Here is a 20,141-nt window from a genome sequence, read left to right on the forward strand (position 1 = left end):
GATGATCATGTGATTTTTGTTTTTCAGCTTGTTTATATGGTGGATTACGTTGATGGATTTTCGTATGTTGAACCATCCCTGCATCCCTGGGATGAAACCTACTTGATCGTGGTGAATGATTGTTTTGATGTGTTCTTGGATCTGATTTGCCAGTATTTTATTGAGTATTTTTGCATCAATGTTCATGAGGGATATTGGTCTGAAGTTCTCTGTCTTAGTTGTATCTTTGTGTGGCTTGGGGATCAAGGTTATTGAAGCCTCATAGAAAGAATTTGGCAAAGACCCTTCTGCTTCTATTGTGTGGAACACTTTGAGAAGAATTGGTATAAGCTGTTCTTTGAATTTGTGGTAGAATTCTGCACTGAGGCCATCTGGACCTGGACTTTTTTTGGTTGGGAGACTTTTGATGACAGCTTCTATTTCCATAGGGGTTATAGGTCTATTTAAATTGCTTATCTGTTCTTGATTTAGTTTTGGCAAATGATAGCTATCCAGGAAGTAGTCCATTTCCTTTAAATTTTCGAATTTTGTGGAGTACAGGTTTTCAAAGTATGACCTAATGATTCTCTGGATTTCCTCAGAGTCTGTTGTTATGTCCCCCTTTTCATTTCTGATTTTGTTAATTTGCGTGTTCACTCTCTGCTGTTTGGTAAGTTTGGACAAAGGTTTGTCTATCTGGTTGATTTTCTCAAAGAACCAACTCTTCGTTGCATTGATTCTTTGTATTGTTTTCCTGGTTTCTACTTTATTGATTTCAGCCCTCAATTTGATTATTTTGTGGCGTCTACTCCTCCTGGGGGAGTTTGCTTCTTTGTGTTCTAGAGCTTTTAGCTGTGATGTTAATTCTCTGGTATAACTGTTCTCCTGTTTCTTCATGTGAGCACTTAATGCTATGAACTTCCCCCGTAACACTGCTTTCAAAGTGTCCCATAGGTTTGGGTATCTTGTGTCTCCATTTTCAATGAATTCGAGGAAGTCTTTAATTTCTTTTTTTATTTCCTCTTTGACCCAGGGATGGTGCAGTTGAGCATTATTCAATTTCCATGAGTTTGTAGGTTTTCTGTAATTTGTGTTCACAACAGCCTTTCTTAAGTCTTAGGAAAACCAATATTTCATTGAGTGTGACACACTGATCCACTATGAAAATGCTTTGTCCTTCTGAAATAAACTTAAATATTAATATGGTCTGGAGACAATTATACATTTAGACTCTGAATGAACCAGTGATATTTCCAAACTCTGTCACACCTGGACTAGGACTTCTCTCAAGCAGAGCCTGTGTCCTGCTCCCTCCTTTCCCCTTCATTTCTGCATTGTCTCCTTCTAGCACCTAATTCAGAGTCCAGCAGGTGAGTACAGGAACACTGAGCCTCACGTCACAGTGCAGGGGAAATAGCATTAAGGACCTCAAACACTTGGTCCACACTATTTTCTTCCCCAGTATAGGCCTGTGCCATATTCACCATGGAAACCACTCCTGATTGAAATGCCCATGCTTATTCTAAGATTAACCACATAATAATGTGTCATATTTCCAGAGCTATGAGAAAGCATGGCCAATTCTTATAGTGACACTAGACTCCCTTGTATTTATCTATGAGGGAAACTACAACCTGCTTGCTTCCATGGTTGTACCCCTTGGGGAGGGAAGGGATAGTGACATTTCAAATTACACTAAAATAGATAAACATGAAAAGTTTCAGAAATACTTCTAAATTTTGGTACCCATCCGACCCACCCTCAGTCATTTTTTAAATTTTTCAATCCTATTCTTCTCTTAATGGTTTGAATAACCAAGGCAGGAGTCTATTTACTGTATCAAAAATGTCTTTATTTACATAAAGGACACACAGGATTCTAAAATATTCATTTTGAGGGAATGCGCTACAGTGAATGGAGAGAATGAGTCAGTGGTAATATAAGAAATAGGATGATACTGGAGGTCACCCTTTCCACTACTGCTGGATGAGTAGACACAGAAAATAATTCTGGACTTGTAATGGTTGTCTGTGCTGTTCAGTCCCGACGGTGTCTTTTCAGTCTAAGGTGGAATTTCCCTCAGAGGGCCACTGGTATTTATGCTACAGAGAAAGGACTATAGTCAACGATGTAGACAATGTCTTCAACAATGTTCTCCCACTGATACCAACCTGCAGAGAGAGACAGAGGGATAAAGGTAGAGGGAGATAGAGAGAGATGTTGAATGAACAAATGGTCACATTTTAATAATTCTACTTTTAAGACACCATCTAACATGTACCCAAACTAACCACAGACTTGGAATGTTGCGATAATAGGCACATGACACTAGAGACAGCTTAAATAATCTTTTCAGATACACAAGTTCTAAATAGCAAGTAAGAAACATCATGAAGTTAGTTACACAGGAATAGTCTTGATTTTTTTAAGTGTTTCAAGATAGGATTTCCATGATTAGCTTTGGCTAGCCTGGAATTTCCAATGTAGGAAAGATTGACCTCCAACTCAGAGTTCCTCCTGTTTCTGTCTCCCAAGTGCTGGGACTAAAGCCTTGTGTAACCAGAGACAAGACACACGCATATCATTATTCCCCATTTTATGCCCAGTAAATGAAACAGGTCAGTAAGTGGCTCATGCCTATGTTTTGTATGTCCATGACTGAAGTTCTTACACAGGGAATGCACTACAAACAGAAAAAAACCCTGTGTACAATTGTACAATTCATGGGAAGGACCATGTAGAACTGGGCATCACCCACAAATAGTCTGTTCCAGCATTTTTCTGGGGGTTTCCCTCAAACATCATGTTTGCATCTTCTACTAAATACATCCCAGAATATTCCACAGTATGATATTGGGGAACAAGTGAGACCCCAAGCGTAGGAGATAACACATCAGAAGTCTAAAGTGACCTGAAAATGTCAAGCCTATTCAAAAATCTCTTGTGTCATAGTATTTAATTTTTTTATGGAAAATGGAATGTTTCCCCTTTAATGGAAACAGCTGAAATACAAAGGACAGGGTTAGGAAACCAGTATTGCCAAGCACAGCAGCCTATTCATGTGAGCCCATCACTTGGATGTTGGAGACAGTAGGATCCTGAGGAAGGCCATCCTCAGCTACTTATTAAGTACAATGCCATTCCAGACTACATGATCACACAGCAAAAATCTGAAACCCGAACTAAAAACAAAGCAAATGGAAGGCACAAAAAATAAAACAGAAGATGGTAATAATCCACTGCATGCTATGCTGTGGTTAGTTGATATCCATAGGAAACCTGGCCTTCTGAACAGAAACAGAGGAAGTATATATTGGACTGAAAGGGAGATTGTAAGATGGGCAGCAGGGAGAATGAATGGGGGAAATGTGGGAAGGGAAACTAGAGGCAGTGTCAGGATGTAAAATGAATAAATAATCAAATACATAAATAAAAGAATAAATAAATGGTTTCAGCTGAAAACTCCAGTAGTATTTAAGCTCCTTGAGTTTTACAGATTAGGAATATTTGCAGACATAGTAGCGATGGTATAAGATCACTGAGCACAACACTCATCAAATCCTAGAAACCAGCCACAGAGTCGTGTGGGTCCTAACATATCTCGTGAGAATCAGATGGCTTACATGTATGTCTTGGATCTGGAGATAGGGAAGGCAGGTGAACTCAAAGCCCCTGAGGAATGTGCACTTGCTTAAAGGCAGTCAGAGATCACTGGGTCTCATTGTTTGGTGGACAGTTATGAGAAATTACTTACTCATGACAGCCAGGGCACCCACAAACAGCAGCAGCAACAGGGCGGCAATGGGGATGACAAGAGCAAAGTCCTTAGTCATTTTCTCTGGTGGATTTAGTGAAGGGATTGATTCCTAGGCAAACAGTAAAACATGAGTAGGAATAAATAAGCAGCATTAAACACAAGAGTCACCGAGGGAGCGAAATAGAGTGCACATGCTTGACATTAACCTAGACTCCAGGTCCTAGAGCTTCATCTTTACTGGCCTATCGCTAGTGAAATGTGCAGTAAGATGCAAGAATGTGAAGTGGGATAGGCAGTGGAACTCTAAGACAATGGAAATCAGTGTCTTTGACCATGGTGGAAACCTGTTCTGTGTTAATTGAGGTGACTGCATGGGCAGCTACCTCTGTCAAAAATGTAACCACATTCTTAATATGAGCTCATACATCGTGTATGTGATTTTGCCTGATTTAATCACATTCTGTGCTGGTTTGTGTGTGAAACAAAATATCACTGGTGTACTCTACAGAGAATGGTGAGTGGGAATGTTAATGAATATCTTGAATTCAAATATCTTTTGTAAACATCAAATACCCTTTTTAAAAAAAAGATTTAATTTATTCAGTACATATAGTGTTCCACCTGTATGTTTATATGCAGACCAGAAGAGTGTCCCAGATCTTATTTTAGATGGTTGGGAATCAACATGTGGTTTTGGGGGATTGATCTCATGACCTCTGGAGGAGCCTCCAGTGCTCTTAAACTCTGAGCCATCTCTCCAGCCCCAAACTCATATTCTTATTTCTTTATTTTTAAATATTTACAAATTTACCTATCTACATTTTTTGAGACAGGGTGTAACTGTATAGTCCACATTGCCTAATGTTCCAGGCTGGCCTCAAACTTCTGATATTTTGTATTAACTTCCTGAGTCCTGAGAATAAGGAAGGAGGATACTACTATATCTGACTCTTTTTTAAGCAAATACCTGTGAACTAATTTTACAGACATCTTTATCTACACATTGTTTCATAGAAGATATACAAGACCGCATGGCTGATTGGGGAGGAATATACTTACAGTGTAATTATTCCAAGAGTCGTTCCAGAATGTCACAGTGTTTTTCCAATCTGCTCAATAAGAGGAAAAATTATAAACATACAAATTTAGATTTTTTCTACATCTATAATGGTCACCAACAGAGACGAAGTGTCATACCATGTTAGGGTGGGATTTAATAAGGCAGGAGATTCACTAAGCAGCAAATTTTGAACATTTAGATAATCAAAGTATATTTGAAATGCCCATTATATATCAAGGAATATATTGTTTTTATGTTCTGTTGTCTATGTATGAAACACAGAATCCCATTTCCGTGATATAAGGGTTGTGACATCCTGACAAGGAGCCGTTCAGTGCAGTTTGCAGATGAAGCAGCCATCACATGACTCCATGTTTCTAATTTTAGCAAATGACAGACATCTAAGTTGGTAAAGTACACACAGTGACCATGCAATGAGAGGAAATAATTCAGGTCCTCAGTCCATGAGCCAATTCCCTGAAACAGGCTGAAACTAAGTATTGAAAAATTCTGTTAATCCTGAGAGAGTCTTGCATTTATTCTGTATGTGCGGCGACCTGAAACAAAGCGTTTTTTTCTCCCAAATTGTATTCTTGACAACCCTAGTTATAACCTAGAGGCCTCTGCAAACTCGGCATGGAGCACAGTCCTTCAGGGTCTTCCTGCTTGAAATTACCAAAAAGCCATGGTGAGGCAAAATAAATATCACCCATCAGATTACCCTAACCATAACAACAAAAGTTATGAGGTTTCTGTCATCAGAACCAAGCCCTACTCACAGGATACAAGTTTTAGGAAGCTTTGAAACACACTGTAATAGTTATCTTTTCATTCAGAGTTGTGAAAGGTTTGAATCTAAACTTGCCTTCGTGGTGACATGCTTCTCTTATCTGTAAGTCAAGGTACTACCCATTAATGTAAACTTTACCAGTAGACAATTTGATGTATCAATTACAAGGCATCACTCAAAAGCATGAACATGTTATATCACTTCCTAAAGCCTCTGTATTTGATGTGTGTGTGTATGTGTGTGTGTGTGTATTTTATCCCTACAAAGTATATATATATATATATACATGTGTATATATATATATATATATATATATATATATATATATATATATTGCACTTTGCAGACTACCTGAATAAGCTAAAAGATCCTTAAAGTAAACCTTTATAAGCATTCACTATCTTTTTAAAGGGTGGTGTCATGATGCCTTTCCAGTGAGGATGTGGGAACAGTAGAAACCCTCTCCACATCATGCTCAGGGCAGGTGTTCTGACCCTAAAGTCAGAAGAACCAGGTTCCTACTCAAGGTAATAGGGGCAGAGACTTAGCCATTTTCTGTCTTCACAACTCTACCATGAACTTTCTGACTCTGTCAGTTCCTGTCCCTATAAAATAGGAACAGATAACAGCTATATAGGACATAATTGTCTGACAATTGAACTCTGTATCATAAAGCATGAAGCATGCTGGCTAGTGATTAGAGGGCACTGCGTGTTGAACTGTATTGGGATTTACCTGGTGTATAAGTTTGTGTATGTACTGGTGTTGTAGAATTCAAGGTAGAGACTCTGCCTGATGCTGGTTCATCTGTGGGTTTCATTGACACATTCCTGGGTTCCATTGTAATTGTGGGCCTTTTTGTAGCTGTGAGTATTCTTGTTTTGAGTATTCTTGTTGTGGGTTTTCCTGTTGCTGGTCTTCCTGTTGTTGTGAGTCTTCCTGTTGTTGTGGGACTTGTTGAAGGACTTGTTGGAATTTCTGTATTTGGAAATCAAGATGAAACAAGGATGAGTCAATAAGAAGGGGCAAGAGCTTCTGTTTTAGCATCATTGAGAAGCTGTCTCCAGAGAGGCTCCTCTCCTAAACTTCTCTAATTTGTCACTGAGCAACTACTACAGGGCAGGGCAGGGCTGTGGGGACAGCTGACCAATAAGAAGCAGCTGAACTGAAGACATGGAGATGAGAACGGAGTCCACGTTCTTAAGGACCGTATAAATGACAGCTGTCAGGTCCTCAGATCTCTAAGCATCTCTGACACTGGAGCCTGTGGGAACCTGTGAATGCTCTCACTGGCTACTGACTTAACCCAAAGTTTTCAGTCCCTGCATTTGCACTACAGTCAGTCCCAAGCAGCCACACCATATAGCCCTGAATCTTAGCATGCAGATCCCACACCAGCCCCAGCACAAATGGGATTTGAGCATTTGGGTAGAGAGTGGACATTGTCTTCCTCTATAAGACAGAGAATGTTAATACCCCATATACAAAAATGTTTGGTATCAGAATTTAACTCCTTTTAACAATTCAAAATATTTGCATATGGATTTTGTCTTATAAAAGACCCTCAACTACAAACATGGTTTATGTATCATTCATATGCCTGCAATTTAAGTATATATGTTAATGGAAACTTTATAAATCTTTGATAATCCTGCACATGAAAATTAAATGGCATTGAATTTTTCCTGGTGTTTTACCAAGGCCATGCTTAAAAGGTTCTAGATTTTTAATCTCTGAAGAGTTAGGATTTTTGATTCAGGCAGGGTCAATCTACAGTTCACAAATCAGCAGCATCCTAAGGACTCCAATCATCCAAATGGGTACCGATGGTCTTAGTATGCTATGTTCCTAGACAGGTCTTAAGGCAAATTAGTGCCAGGACTCATACTCTCAATGTCAGCAGACATTACCCATGTAAGTTATTTCACTCAATTTTACTTCTGCCAACTACAAAATAATAGCTCAACAATAAGGAAAATAGCTTTAACCATTCCTTATGTGGGGTACAGTGTAAGACTTCATGCAGTGTGTGTCTACCTTGTTGTTAAGGAGGAATCAGAGTTGCTGCATCACTTATGGCATCTGTAAGCATTGAGCTGTTAATGGATTTTTGAGCCTCATAAAACCTTCAATTACTGAATTGAAATTGGGTATTTTATGCTATGATGCCATGCCTATCCTTATGCTAGTTCTGGAAATCTAACCCCAGTGTTTTAGGCAAGAATATGTGCTAGACAAGTGCCTTCCCAAGCTACACCACAGGCTTTACTTGATTAGTGTGTTTGCAGTTCTAAGGACAGAAGCCAAGGCTTCAGGCATTCTAGAAAACTCACAACCCCTAAGAGGTATTTTTTTTAGTTACCTCCCTCCCTCTCTCTCTCTCTCTCTCTCTCTCTCTCTCTCTCTCTCTCTCTCTCTCTCTCTCTCTCTGTGTGTGTGTGTGTGTTTTTGTGTGTGTGTGTATGTGTGTGTGTGTGTGTGTGTGTTCCAGGTCAGCCTGATTTACAAGAGAAGGCCAAGTCTCAAAATCAATAAATCAATTAATAAACTGGGAGACAGAATAATGGTTCAATGGGTAGAGCCACATGACTTGGATGACTGGACAGTTGACCATCATCCTAGATCTCACTTAAATATATGTAGATTTCTTACAACATACTATATATGTGATTCAGCTCTGCTTTAAAATATATTCTATAACGTGGAGGTGGTGGCATATGCCTTTAACATAGGCACTCAGGAACAAGAAGCAGGCAGATCTCTGTGCGATTGAGAGAAGTCTGGTCTGCAAGAGCTATTCTCAGGACAGCTTCCAAAGCCACAGAATAACCATATGTCAAAAAATAAAATAAAATGAATTAAAATGTACTCTATATGGTCCTAAAAATTTCAAATTATAAAGATCTATTCAGGCCAGGTGGTGGTGGCACATGCCTTTAATCCCACCACTTGGGAGGCACTTGCAGGTGGATCTCTGAGTTCCAGGCCTTCTTGGTGAGCTGAGTGACTCCCAGGGTAGTCACTACTAGACAGAGAAACCCTGTCTCAAAGAACCAAAAAAAACTATTCAGATCAACAAAGGCAACTTAGAGATTTACATATACGTATTTATGTCTTTACCAAATGTTCAACAACAAGAATTAAATAAGTGGCAACATATGTTTGTTAAATAGATATACTGAGTTGGGTATTGGGGCAGAGACCCAAATGACCTGTCAAGAGCAGTGCTGTCCTCTGTGCTCTCTTAATCCTTGCTCATTGGACACAGCCCAACTAACAACCCCACTTTCTCCTTTTCACAATTTGCCCTGGGATCATTCCCTTATCACTTTCCCTTGCCTTATCAGGTGACAGTCTCATATTGTATAAGCTTGTTGTTACTATCCTATGAATGGCCATCTTTTGTTTCTTATTTTAACACTAAAAGGGCTTCAATTCAAAAATCATTATTTTTAGAGCTTAACATGACAGGAATGTAAAGTCCTAGTATTATGGAAGCTGCTAACCAATTGTAGACTGTTGAGGAATACCAGAGTCATCTTATAAATGATCAAGCTCTTTAATTGTGGTCATGCTAGAAGATACTTGTGTAATTAACTACAGGTATAAGCCTGACCTAGTCCCATATAAGTTTTCAGAGTCAAGATTAAATCAAATAACTAGAAATGAAATGGTTACTGAGATTATACCTAATAGACAGACAGTCCTCAAATGCTCAGAGATCTGCAAAATATGGCATTTAAAATGTTTACTTAAAAAGCTTTTTGTAATAGAGAGAAGTGCCAGGTCCTGGAAGCACTCCTATTTCCTCAAAGAAGATGGATGGGCACAGAAGAACCTCCACCCGGAACTGGCTTCAAAAGTGGCAGCACCAGCCACGGAGCCAACCTGCCTTTCACCTCAACTGCTGTAAAGACCCTCTTCAGACCCTGAACAAAACAGGACACTGGTGAATTCACAGCCTCAATTTGCCTAAGCAAAGTGACCGGGGAGGCCCCTGGGGTAGGCAGCCAGTAAATGTCTGTCGTTTTTAATCAATAACTCAGTTAAAGTTTATCCTTCTCAGAACACTGAAGCTGTTTGGCCAGTGTAACAAAAAATAAATAAATAAAAGACCCAGACACTGATACTGGGGTTCAAACTTCAAGCTGAGTATCAGAAAACCAAAACAGTTGGCCATTGCCTTTTTACCTCTACCTCAGATTGAATGGCTGAACCCTGTGCCTTCCCTTCACCAAGCTTCACACGACTGCCTCTCCTCAGGGTGGCTGGAGACTGAATGATTCATACTGACTACTGAAGACCCTGCTTCCCTCTTTTATACCCTACTAGTGCTGGGACTCATGGAGTGTGATCTGTTACTCTTTTAGACTGATTCAATCTCGTATATCTCTAGGTGGCCTTGGAATCAAAGAGATGCCTCTATCTCTTAATTCTGAGTCCTAGATTTAAGGAGTGTACTACCATCTCCTAGCTTCAGGATGCTGGGATTAAATGTGTGTATCACCACTGCCTGCTTTCATAGCTTGAAACCTATCTTGCTGTTCTGAATCGTAAGGCAAGGTTTGAATAAATCTTAAGTACACTTCAGGCCAGCTTAACAACAACAGCCAAAGCATCAGCTCACTTCTCAGTTTCCTGTAAAATTCAGGTCACAGGCCTCACTCTCCTAGAGCCAATACCAAGTCTAGACACAGTTCACCTTGATACCACCTCAAAAGAAAACTCACAAAACATTTGTTGTAACTGTTACCATTTCTTTGTTTAAAAGCCCTGCTTTGCAGTGACTGCTCTCAGTGGTCAGCCACCTGTATTTTAAGCTGTGAAACTTAACGGGTGACAATCTAAGAATGTTTCATGGTATGGGAAAGTGACTTAAGGTGAGTAAATGATAATTTTGATGTTAGAGGATTTAAAAAAGGCTTAAATGCTGATGAAACATGTTCCCAGATTTTTTCTCTCATTATCCTATTGTTATATTCAGATTCTGAAGGTCAATAGTGTTAACAATCATGGATGACATTCAGATATCTTTGACCCAGCTCTGGCAGATTACTAAACAGCAAATTATCACTATATGATGTTGGTTATAAAACCAGGATTCTAAATTCACTCTACCAATACACTTAAAGGTTATTTTTTCACTGTGATAACAACATCTCTCAGGTTTCCAGACACAAGAAAGAATGTCAATGCTCTCAACCAGAATTATGACTGTCATGAGCTTCCTGTCATTTCTACAGTGTGAATCTCATTACAGGTTACAAATGATGTGACCACTCGGATGTCTAAAACCATCTCTAAATCTTACCTATTCACATACTTAAGGAATTCTGGTAGGTTCCAGGTGGTCAACTTGGATTGACCTCAAAAAGGTGAGATGCACCTATACCTCAGTTACCAGTACCCAAGCAGCTAAGGCCTCCCAACCTTTCCCCTTGACTTGACACACACCTCCCTCCCTCACCAGAACTAACTCCTTAAACTTAACCTTGAAATCTGCTGGGCTGGCACATCACTAGGCCTAGGAGACACTGGACAGTTCTATAGAACCTGGACAATGTTGAGGCAACCAGCTACTCCAGGATGTGGCCTGCTCCTCAGTTCTCAGGCTCCCAAAATTCCAATATTCCCAACCAGCAGGAAGTAGTCTGGACACATAGACACCTTCATTGCCCTATCCTGCCATACCTAACTCCTCACCTTTTTTTAATAACCAAAAATAGAAGGAATGTTAGCATCCACACAGATGCCCGCCCAGCACAGAGGCAGTAACCTGTCTTGCTGTGTGATCTGTGTGCATGCACCTCAGCTGCTCTCCCTGTCTCCCTCTTCTTCTCTCCCTTCCATGTCTCTCTGGCTCTCAGTGCCTTCCTCTCCCCCCTCTTTCTCTCTCTCCTGCCTCTTCCCACAATGCTGCCCCGCACTCCCTTTCCCCATCCCCTCTTTCCTTCTCCTCACCTCTTTCCCATTCCCTTCCCCCAATAAAACTCTCCACACCAGCAGTGTGCGCACGGCTCATCCACATCTCTCCCATCATGGTCTGGAAACAAGCCATCAAGGTCTCTCTCATGTAGAATCAGAACAATGCTGAGAAGATTATTGTTCAGGCCAGTCACTGAAGACAGTTCTCTGTCTGCCCTGCCATTGCTTTCTCTACTCCTCCCCCATTCCTGCTATTAATGAATCTCCTGTCCAGGTTATAAGAATAGACTCCCCTTCCCTGTTATCCTCTTCTTACCCATCAAGGGATGAGCCTCATAGATTGTATTGTTTCTTGCTAAAGCTCTCCCTCCCACCTGGAGGTCTGATCTCTGCCTTCTCATTCTCAAAAAGTTCATTGGAGGGAACTGTATGTTAGCATCATTCATGGACCAACTACTGGTGATCATGAAATCACACTGCACAGTGATTATGGACTAACCACTGCTCTTGTAACCACACTTCAGAGTGACAATGGACTAGCTGCTCATGTGACCACACTGCAGACTGACTATGGACTAACCACTGCTCATGTGATCATGATGCAGAGTGACAAGTGAACAGGAAGGGGAGGGAACACAATTCTATCAGAATATTTCCATTGTTCAAGCAACAAACTGTGTGACATGATGTGAGTCCTATTCCAAAAGCACAAGTCAGGAAAGACAGGGAGTGGAACTCTCCACCTATACTCAAACATATTTATAACAACCTTCAGTTTCCTTCTTAGAGGAATTCAGAAAATATTAGCAGAGGACTCAGTTCACTTGCAAGAAATACCAAAGGAAAGAAACAACACTTACCTGCTTTAACTTCCAGCATATAGTTCACATAACTGAAAGACCCAGGAATTTCAACTGTACAACAATAGTGACCACTGTCACTCTGATCAGCATTCTGTATTGTCAAGGACACGTTTCCTTCTGAAATAGGCCCCTGTAGCTGGTATCTGCTGCTCCTCTGATAGGTGACTCGATATCCATGGGTTCTGATAAGTCTTCTTTCACAATAAAAAGACTGACATTCGCCAAGGCCCCAGCAAGTGTTACTGACTCCGAGATTTGTTGAGTAATTACATGGCAGTGTGACAGGGTCTCCCACCACCGCCTTCACTACTACAGCAGAATCCACAACACCTGTGAGATAAAAAGGGGTATTGGAGAAGTGGAGAATTATTACTCAATATTTTTCTAAAAAAAGTCTTAAAGATTGTCATTAATTATACCTACTTTAGACTCTTGAGGATTCCCCACTTTATTGAATCACTTACCTGGGAGTAGTAATATGAGGCCTGAAATGAAGACTTGAGCTTGCATCATGGTGTTGACCTGAGGACAATGAGAAGACACTCTGGTTGGCTGTGGCTCTCATAACACTGTATGGGGAAAGTCTTCATTCTGACTAGGAATCACACAGGCCTCTCTGTCAAGGACCCATGACCTCCTAAACACTGTCTTCCTACTCTGTCTCTTCCCCACATATAGTCATCAATCTCACTTCTGGTCATGACATAAATAAGGCAGCAAACAGAGAAAACTGAAGGCAGAAACATGAGCATGTTCTCTTTGTAGACCTCTAAGCAAAGACCATCCTTCTTCGTTGGTTTTTTTTTTTTTTTTTGGTTTTACGAGACAGTGTTTCTCTGTATTGTTTTGGAGGCTCTCGGTCCAGCCCAGTCTCGAACTTCCAGAGATCTGCCTGCTTCTGCCTCCTGAGTGTTGGGATTAAAGGTGTGAGCCACCACCGCCCGGCCGACCAGCCTTCTTCTAATATCAAAGACACACTTGTCTCCCAGGGGACACTGAGCTGTTTCTGCTCAGATCCACACTGGTTAGGTCCTGAAAACAACCAAAACAAGAACACTAACAAGATGGAATCAGAGAGAATACAAAGCATCTCTCATACTTCCACACACAGTGACTGAGATCACATCTTCCTTAGAGTTATCTAGGGGCAAACAGAAAAGCATGGGGTACAAAACAATACCTTCCATTCCCAGAGCCCCTCCATGCTTAGATTTCCTCGTACATAATATAGCATTTATGTTAGTTTAGATTTTGGAAAATCTTCAGTGAAGGAGGAAATCATTTGGCTGTTTACTCACAGGCACCTAATCCTTTTAGATGCCCTAGCACCTATACTTTTCAGTCATTTATGGCTGATGTTACCAGTCTTCAGATTCCAATATCTGGATTTTGACATTTGTTTCTTAATTGGTAAACCATAAAAACATGAGTAAGTCTGCCTAGTAAGTCATTATTTTCACTTCTGGTCAGAGGAATCTGTGATTTTCTCTCTGAGAGGAGAGTCAGCCCTGTTACCAGTCTTAAAAATAGTAATGGCTTTCATGAAGGCCCATGAGCTCCATATCTTCAGGTCTGGGATTCTGCACTATTACACTAACAGTCCCTGTACTTAGAGATCAGCAAAGTAATGCTGCAAAATAGTGGCTAGAAAGTGAGTGTAATGAACATCTTAAACATCGCATTTATTTAACATGACAGTGTTGGAACAAGTCTTTAATCCCAGCACTTGGGAAGCAAAGGCAAGTTGATCACTGTGACATCAAGGTAAGCCAGGTCTGCAGAGTGAGTTCCAGGACAGCCAAGACTGTTTCATTAAGAAACCCCGTCTCAAAAAAAACAAAACAATACAAAACAAAACAAAAAAAAACCACTTCTCATTTACTATAAAACACCTTCAAAGTATATAAAACCAACATGAGACCCAACTATTACTTTTTTTAACATGGTACCAAACATTCAGTCCCTTTAGAATTTTACTGAGGAAGCACAAATTCTAATTGGTTTTAATAATAAAAACTCGAAGTTGGATATAGCATTTAATACTGAAATATCAGAGAACCCACCATAATTTTTTTACCTCTACTGAATCCTCAGACAAAATGTTCGATCGTGTCGCTAGGAATCCTCAGACTGAAGGCCATGAGCTCTTGTCTCCTCCTTATATTCCTCTCTCCACCCACCCAAATCCCCCCTGTCTCCACCTCCCTAGTGCTGGGATTAAAGGAGTGTGACTCCCAAATACTGGGATTTAAGGTGTGAGCAACTGCCACCTGGCTGTTTCTCCTTGAGAGTGAATCAATCTTGTGTATCCCTGGGTGAACTTGGACTTACAGAGATCTGTCTATCTCTTAACCTTGAGCCCTAGGATTAAAGGTGTGTGCCACCACTGCCTCACCTCTATGGCTCAGCACTTGTTCTTCAGGCAAGCTTTATTTGTTAAGGCACAAGAAACTGAGACACAATTCCTTACCTAGAGTTTTTGTAGGTGCCCTAGTTATCTGGACCCTGCCTAGGCTCAGATTTGCTTTGGAGGCCTCCTGTAGTTGCTTTGGCAGTGGTGGTACACACCTTTAATTCTAGCACTTGGGAGATAGAGGCAGGCAGATCTCTGAGTTCAAGGTCTATAGATCAAAGTCAGACAAGGCTACAGAGAAAAATCCTGTCTCAAAAAAACAAAAGAAAACAGAAAAAGACCTCCTGTACCATAGTCATTGGCATTCTTTCCAGTTGATCTCCTAAGACCCTTGTTGAGGTGGTCTACTGCCTTTGTTCCACTTCCTTCGCCACACAGTTTTCACTTTTTCTGCTTTCTTACTGATCTGCTTCAGAGTGTGGGACATTTCCCATGGATCACATATAGCCTTCTGCAACCATCCTGCCTCTGTCCCAGATCTCATGGCTGTCATGCCCTTGTTACCCTGAACATCCACCAGTGTGGGTATGATAGTGTGGGCCCTGCATCACTTCTCATGACCAGTGCTATCCAACAAAGCAAACAAGTATTTTAAAACAAAATGTGGAAAACAGCTAGGAAGAGTGGAGATGTCCCAATTGAAGAATACTGGAATATTCTAAAACCCCTTTTGTTTTGTTTGTTTTTTTTTGAAACAGGGATTCCTCTTTCTGTCCCTCTTTGTTTCTTCATATGCACTTCGATGCAAACACCCACAACACACACATACTCTATCTATCTATGTATCTATGTATCTGTCTATCATCTATCCATCCATACATACATATATACATTCATCTATATATCTATCTCTAAGCATACCTTCAGAGTGCTTATAATAAGGTCTTGGCCACCATGTTCAGTCTTCAAAAGAACACTGATACTAGAGAGATTTCCATGGATAATACCAATTGGCCTCTAAGCAATAGTTGATAGACTTCCTTAATAGCCCCTCCCTGATGATAAGATTGGTGACTACCTTATATGCCATCCTATAACCTTCATCCAGTGAGTGATGGAAGCACAGGAGGATACTCACAGCTAAACACTGAACTCAACTCCTGTAACCAAGTGACAGAGATGGAGGAGTGATGAGCAAAGGGGTCAAGACCATGCTGGTGAAACCCACAAAGACAGCTAGCCAGTCGAGGCTGAGCTCTTTGAACCCCAGACTGATGGCTGAGAGGCCATCAGGGGACTGATCAAGACTCCCTAAATGTAGTGTCAATGAGGAGGTCTCTGCCATCTCTGGGGCCTTGGGTAGTAGATCAATATTTACAGTGGTGTAGGAAGGAAATGTGGGAGCCCATTACACATGGAGGGATACTTTGTCAGCCTGGTGACAGATTAGGTGAAGGGCCTAATTCTGTCCTGGAGGTAATGACAGACTGTGGAGTTCCCCCTATGGAGTGCCTCACCCTCCCTGGGTAATGTTGTGAAGATTGGGTGGGGGGTAGGTGGGGCTCAAGGAAGGACAAGGGAGGATCTGTGGGAGAGGGAGCTGGGACTGACATGTGAAGCATGCATGTTTCTAATTTAAATAAAACCATATATTGAGAAAATGATGATCAATACTGAAAGACCCTTCAGTCTTTCTCTCAGGACCTTTGCTCCAAAGATCACCAGGGGGCAAAGTGTTGAAAAGTTCTTTGAATCCTGAGGGATCCTCACAGTTCCCCAGTGTGTAGAGCTGCCTGGAGCAAAGTGGCAAGGACACCCTTTCATTCAAGTCACTTGAGTTAAAAAGCTACCCACCATGTTTCAGGACAGGAAATAGATACAGTTTCATGGAAAAACAAGACTGTTCTAAGTACAATTAGGACCTGGTTCCTGGCTTAGCTCTTCGTCTTAGGGCTTATAAATAAACAATTTGGTGGTATACAACTGAATTATCAGGACTAGAGTGCTATTGGCAGGAGGACTGCAGGGGTGGGGTGGGGCGGTGGTGGGGACATGGTCATTAAAGGACAACCTGAGATACATGAGATTGTGCCATTTAGAAATTACTAAAAAGCAAGTGTTTAACCACAAGCATGGTTTTCAGAACCTTCATTTCCGTGTTCTAGGAAAAGAACAAATAGCTAACAAACAGAGACGCAGTTCACTTGCAAGACATAAAGCAACAAGGCCGGCTTACCTGGCTGAACTTGCAATGAGACGGTCAGTCTCTGTACACCATTCGGGCCCTTCATTTCCACTCGACAGCAGTAGAGACCACTGTCACTCTCAGTGGTATTCTCTATTGTCAAGGACACATCCCCTCCAAGAAGCTGTCCCTTCAACTGGTAGCGATTGTTTGTCTGATAGTAGATCTTGTGTCCATCAGCCCAGATAAGTGTTTGTCCACATGTATCCCCGCATTCCCCTCGGCCCCAACACATGGATGAGATCCCATTAGAGACTGGATAAGTACATGGCAGTTTCACAGGGTGACCCACCACTCCGCGCACTTCTGGGAAACAATGCACAGCAGCTGTGATTAAAAAAAAAAAAAAGAAAGTGGAATTGGAGAATGAGTACTCATCATTTGCCTACAATTGATTTTACTTCTTCCTTTCTTTCCCATTTTTCCTTTTGGCTCAACTGAGGCCTGACCCCGGGACATAGGGCACAGGAGACATGTGTTCCACCATTATGCCCCAGGCCTTCTTTGCATTTTTCTTTGCAGAGTTTCCATAGCTTAACATTTTCACTATAAACAATTTTCTGTTAGCTTGTTCTTCCAAGTGATTATATAATGGCTATGCATGTGGATAAAGCAACTTACCACACTGTATTATATTCACACTGGATCTTTTGAATTCTTTTGTATTTATTTATTTCCCTTTGTTTCTCTCTTTCCTTTCTTCCTTCTTTCCTTCATGTTTCTTTCTTTCTTTCTTTCTTCCTTCCTTTCTTTTGGAGGCAGAGACCACTAGATAGTTATCACAGGCCTAGAACTCTCTATGTAGACTAGGCTAGCCTGAAAGCCATGGAGATCCACCTTTAACTCTGCCTTCTGACTGCCTGCATTAAAGGCACACACCACCACGCCTGACCTGTTGGCTTGTGTTAGACAGGATCTTGCTCTGTGTCTCAGGCTGGCTCATACTTACTCAGAATCCTGAGAAATGGGACTTCAAACATGTACCGCTGACATTAGCTCTAAGTCTTAAAATTTTAAAGCTGCTCTCCCAGAAGTTGTGCATGATGATGGGTGCCTGCCAAGCTAGAAGTCGAAGGTGAAGTCAGGAAACTAGGGAATTCACAACCAGCCTGGGCTCATGAGACCCTGCCTCAAACCGACCTTAACTCCCCTCAATGCTGCTGAAAATGAAACCACTAACTTTACTCACCTCTCCTATACAAAGACTAGGTCTTGTTTGCAGCATTGTTGGTGTAAAGGCAGAGCTTTACTAACTTCAACATAATTTTCAGAATTCCAGTTCCTTTTGTTTGCACATATGCTTTTCGGTTTTTTTTTTTTTTTTGAGACAAGGTCTTGCTATGTAACCCTTGCCTAGCTTCAGTATTTAGAACTCTGACTGCCTGAATTCATGGAGATCTGCCTGCCTCTACCTCCCCAGTGCAGGGATTAAAGCTGTGCACCATCAGGGCAAGCTCACAATCAGTTTTGCAATAACATCAGGAAGAATGCGGCCTTATGATCAATTCTTTAAAAATTAAAAAAAAATGCAAACCTGAACAAGGATCCATGCTTATATGTTAACATTCCAGAAACTGAACAATGCTCGCTTATAAAGTGCAACCACAAAATCAGAATGTTAAATCAAGAACTAAACCTTGCAACTTTTAAACCTAAAGTAATGATTTTACTATACCTCTGTTGAGATACAAATTGCTTCCATGTAAGGAAGATCTGAGAGTTGAAGATGCAGCTCTCGGGTACCATGCTCACCTTCCCATGCCAGCCTCTAGGTTGGATCCAAGCACAGGAACAAACAGATAAGCAAACAGCACGAAACAGTGAGTGAACTAACTAACACTTGTCTTTAAGCCTAGGCCATGTGTATGGGACATGGTATGAGAAACCATGTTCCTTGTTTTAGAAAATGAGTATGTAACAGGTATGTGATTCTCCTTGGGACACCTGTCACTTGATTTTGCTTATTAATTTTTTAGGATAAAAAAATTTATAGTAAAGTTATAGAAATGTCTGATAAGAATTAATGACCTTCCACAATCGCACTTCCTAGAGATTAGATTATAAAATTTAGAATATATAGCATGTGTAGGGGCACACCTCTATAATCTTAGCTCTTGGGAAGCATTGAGGTCATTCCCAGTTGTCCATTGTGTGGGTGGGGCAGCTTAGGCTGCCTTACACCTTGCCTCAAAAAATTGATATGCTATTCACTAACATAGAATTTTTTCTATTATTGTTTTTAATAAAATAATTGAAAAGGAGTGTTCTTTTTATACAGCATATGGGCCAAATGAAGATTAGGTTGCCCTTCCGTGTCCTGTCTTCAGCCCTCATGCATTGCCTACAACATGCATGCACTGTATCCACACTTACTTGAATGTAACATGTAGTAGTCTTGCGGGTCTGACTTTTTAGGCATAAATTTTGAAATTCTTGTAGGTTAAGAAATGTCTTTGGAGCTACAATTTCATCCAGGTTCATTGCTTACTACGTAACCTGTAATATAGACCCCAGGGAATGTTTCATCTGAACCTCCATCCTCCTAGCCGTCCCCAGCTCACCTCTCACTTACCTGGGAGAAGGAGTAAAAGGCCTGATAGGAGGACTTGAGGATGCATCATGATGGTGACCTGAAGGACAATGACAAGACACTATGGTTGGCAGCCACTATCCGCACTGTATCTGAGAAGTTCTGAATGCATGAATCATATAGGACTCTCTGTTAGGGACCCATGTCTTTCCAAACAGCCTCCTCTTCCTGGTCCTTCCCCACATATAGCCATCAGCCTCGCACCTGTTCTTGGCACAAATAAGATGGTAAACAGAGAAAATTTGAAGGCAGAGACAAGAGTGCAATTCCTTTGTAGAACCCTAAGCAAGAACCAACCTTCTAATGGCTGTCTACTTGCCCTCTGGTGATCAGGCTGCTCCTGGAAGTAACTGGAGAGGTTGGTTCCTAAGCCTCAATCAAGTTCATTATTAGCAAGATGGCCTGGGAAGAATGGATGTGTTGTGTCTAAGCCCATTGTCCCATATAGGCCAAGATCAGGGTTTTGAAATTTTTCATTTTAGTTCCACTGTAACTACTAATAGATTGAGCCTGAGGGAGTATGAACAAATACTATTCTAGCTAAACATTAATGTTAGGCTGCTACGATGACTCATAGAT

At 41.0% G+C, this 20,141-nt stretch overlaps 2 protein-coding genes across 2 annotated transcripts in view; both read right to left on the reverse strand.

Moving 5' to 3' along the window:
* LOC110341207 (T-cell immunoglobulin and mucin domain-containing protein 2-like) overlaps positions 1 to 12,887 on the reverse strand; it is a 38,214-nt gene extending 25,327 nt beyond the window's left edge. The window contains exons 1-5 of the mRNA XM_040747935.1: positions 12,839 to 12,887; positions 12,372 to 12,704; positions 6,322 to 6,564; positions 4,796 to 4,845; positions 3,734 to 3,845 (exon numbers count right to left, since the gene is read on the reverse strand). Coding sequence (XP_040603869.1) covers positions 3,734 to 3,845; positions 4,796 to 4,845; positions 6,322 to 6,564; positions 12,372 to 12,704; positions 12,839 to 12,887 — 787 coding nt within the window. The remainder of the gene's footprint in view (positions 1 to 3,733; positions 3,846 to 4,795; positions 4,846 to 6,321; positions 6,565 to 12,371; positions 12,705 to 12,838) is intronic.
* Positions 12,888 to 13,444: 557 nt separating this feature from the next.
* On the reverse strand, positions 13,445 to 19,593 carry LOC121141087 (hepatitis A virus cellular receptor 1 homolog). The gene is made up of 3 exons (XM_040747936.1): positions 19,545 to 19,593; positions 16,964 to 17,299; positions 13,445 to 13,515 (listed from the first exon to the last, which is right to left on the reverse strand). The coding sequence occupies exons 1-3, from the start codon at positions 19,591 to 19,593 to the stop codon at positions 13,445 to 13,447; spliced, it is 456 nt and encodes a 151-aa protein (XP_040603870.1).
* Between the last annotated feature and the right edge of the window lie 548 nt (positions 19,594 to 20,141).

Source organism: Mesocricetus auratus, unplaced genomic scaffold (assembly GCF_017639785.1).
Source record: "Mesocricetus auratus isolate SY011 unplaced genomic scaffold, BCM_Maur_2.0 Super-Scaffold_100007, whole genome shotgun sequence".
Classification (NCBI taxonomy): Eukaryota; Metazoa; Chordata; class Mammalia; order Rodentia; family Cricetidae; genus Mesocricetus; species Mesocricetus auratus.

What these genes read in the sequence shown, in the direction of transcription:
- LOC121141087 (XM_040747936.1), bottom strand. Translation starts at nt 19,593, where the DNA reads ATGATGCATCCTCAAGTCCTCCTATCAGGCCTTTTACTCCTTCTCCCA. An exon ending in CCTTTTACTCCTTCTCCCAG is followed by an intron (nt 17,300 to 19,544) that starts GTAAGTGAGAGG and finishes TTTTAATCACAG; the next exon opens with CTGCTGTGCATTGTTTCCCA. An exon ending in CTCATTGCAAGTTCAGCCAG is followed by an intron (nt 13,516 to 16,963) that starts GTAAGCCGGCCT and finishes GTTTGCCCCTAG; the next exon opens with ATAACTCTAAGGAAGATGTG.